This window comes from Octopus sinensis, linkage group LG10, assembly GCF_006345805.1.
Source record: "Octopus sinensis linkage group LG10, ASM634580v1, whole genome shotgun sequence".
NCBI lineage: Eukaryota > Metazoa > Mollusca > Cephalopoda > Octopoda > Octopodidae > Octopus > Octopus sinensis.
In genome coordinates, this window is record NC_043006.1 from 58195972 (window position 1) to 58198471 (window position 2500).

General features: G+C 35.5%; 1 protein-coding gene across 3 annotated transcripts in view; it reads left to right on the forward strand.

Moving 5' to 3' along the window:
- LOC115216759 (aquaporin-8) overlaps positions 1-2500 on the forward strand; it is a 48668-nt gene that overhangs the window by 16952 nt on the left and 29216 nt on the right. For all 3 annotated transcript variants that reach the window (XR_005000999.1, XM_029786321.2, XM_029786322.2), the window contains exon 4: positions 1-95. This exon is cut by the window's left edge and continues 12 nt beyond it. Coding sequence is in view for 2 of the 3 variants with exons in the window: in XM_029786321.2 (XP_029642181.1) it covers positions 1-95 (95 nt within the window). In the remaining variant the exon portion in view is untranslated. The remainder of the gene's footprint in view (positions 96-2500) is intronic.

Here is a 2500-nt window from a genome sequence, read left to right on the forward strand (position 1 = left end):
AATTCAATGGTAACATTAGAAATCAAACCACAGCCGCCATCTTTGTGACCTATCCTCCTACGTTTACGAATACATATGTAGGTTTTAGTAACCAGGTCAGATTCCATTCCTTTATCTTAAAATTACTTTGTGTGTGTGTAAGTATTTATCTTGTCTAATATCTATATATATATATATATATATATATATATATATATACTAATAAAAAGGGTTCAGCAAAGAATTGCCTCACAACACACCGAAGTTCAGAAATAGCTGCCAAAAATCTTAGCCATTTCTTCTACTTTAAAAAGGGTCTTCCAGAGAAACCAAAATACTTGAAGGTTAATCACACAGGCAGAGAGTAAAGTAACGAAAATCAATCAATATCTGATCGTCCGTGGACGCGCGTTTCTGAATTAGGTTTTTTCATAAAGAATATAAAAAAAATATACTTTACTAACCATATTCTTCCTCAGCATGGATTTTCTGTGATAATTCGAAGGTACTAGAACATTTGAACGAATCTTTCCACATAACGGCATTAGGCCGCTCAAGTTCAATGTTAGCACCGCCAAATTCAAAATATGAATGAGAATCGCTTAGCCTCCCCCGCCCTTCCACGTGTGTCTTCAAGTAAAATTTTAGTAAAACTAATAAAAAGGGTTCAGCAAAGAATTGCCTCACCACACACCGAAGTTCAGAAATAGCAGCCAAAAATCTTAGCCATTTCTTCTACTTTAAAAAGGCTGCTGATTTTTTTCTGTAGCATTTTACTTGAAGACACACGTTGAAGGGCGGGGGAAGCTAAGCGATTCTCATTCATATTTTGGATTTGGCGGTGCTAACATTGAACATGAGCGGCCTAATGCCGTTATGTGGAAAGATTCGTTCAAATGTTCTAGTACCTTCGGATTATCACAGAAAATCCATGCTGATGAAGAATATGGCTAGTAAAGTATATTTTTTTATATTCTTTATGAAATAACCTAATTCAGAAACGCGCTTCCACGGACGATCAGATATTGATTGATTTTCGTTACTTTACTCTCTGCCTGTGTGATTAACCTTCAAGTATTTTGGTTTCTCTGGAAGACCCTTTTTAAAGTAGAAGAAATGGCTAAGATTTTTGGCTGCTATTTCTGAACTTCGGTGTGTGGTGAGGCAATTCTTTGCTGAACCCTTTTTATTAGTTTTACTAAAATTTACCGTGTAACGGTCCTGTTTTCATACCGAATTCTACTTGGTGAAATTATTGATTATTCTTAATTAATTAATTTTACCCTTTGTTATTATTGAGATATATATATATATATATATATATATATATATATATATATATATATATCAAATGAAATAAAATGATAAAAAGGACACACACACACACACCACACACACACACATATATATATATATATTATATATATACATATATATATTTATATACATAGATACATATATCGTTGTCTAATATATAATGTAATATTCACACAAACACATACATACATACATACATACATACATACATACATACATACATACATACATACATACATACATATATATATATATGTGTGTGTGTGTCTGTGTTTGTGTGTGTGTATGTGTGTGTGTGTGTGTATGTGACGGGCTTCTTTCGGTTTGCGTCTACCAAATCTTAGAAATGTGCCGCGCAGTAGCAGGACTGAACTCAAGACCACACAACCACACCTGTGTCTATATAAACGTGTTTAATCTTGCAATAGAGAAATATTTAGATAAAATTCACATAAAGGCGGCGAGCTGACAGAATTCTTGATACGCTGGATAAAATGTTTAGTGGCATTTCTTCCGGTTTTATGTTTTGAATTCAAATTTCGCCCAGGTCGACCAAAATAAGTACCAGTCATGTACTGGGGTCAATGTAACCCCCAAAATATCAAGCCTAGTGCCTACAGTAGAAAGAACTGTTATTATTAATGCTAATCAAGGCAGTGGGCTGACAGAATCGTTTGCACAGCAGGTAAAAACGCTTAGTGGCATTTCGTCCGTCTGTACGTTCTGAGTTCAAATTCCACCAAGGTTGACTTCACCTTTCATTCTTTAGAGGTCGGTAAAATAAGTACCAGTTGATCACTGGGATCCATGCAATCGACTTAACCCCTCCCTCCGAAACTTCTGATCTTATGCCAAAATTTTAAATCATTATTAATCCCAAGCAGTATTTTTTCCAACTGTTCTGAGTTAAAATCCCACTGAGGTGAACTTTGCCTTTCATCCTTTCAGAGTCGACGAAATAAAATACCTACCAGTCATGTAATGGAGTCAATGCAATCGACTTGTCTCCTCCCTTCAAATTGATCGCCTTGTACTAAAATCAGAAAGAATGTTTAAAAGTCATAATTGAGACAATGAAAGGAGCAAGATTCGGGGGATTTTCATCAGGCCTAATACAGCAAACCGTCATGCGCGCTGTCATCGTGAGGCATTGTAAATAACTTTTACAGGCGCAGATGTGGTTGTGTGGTACAAGGTTTGCTTC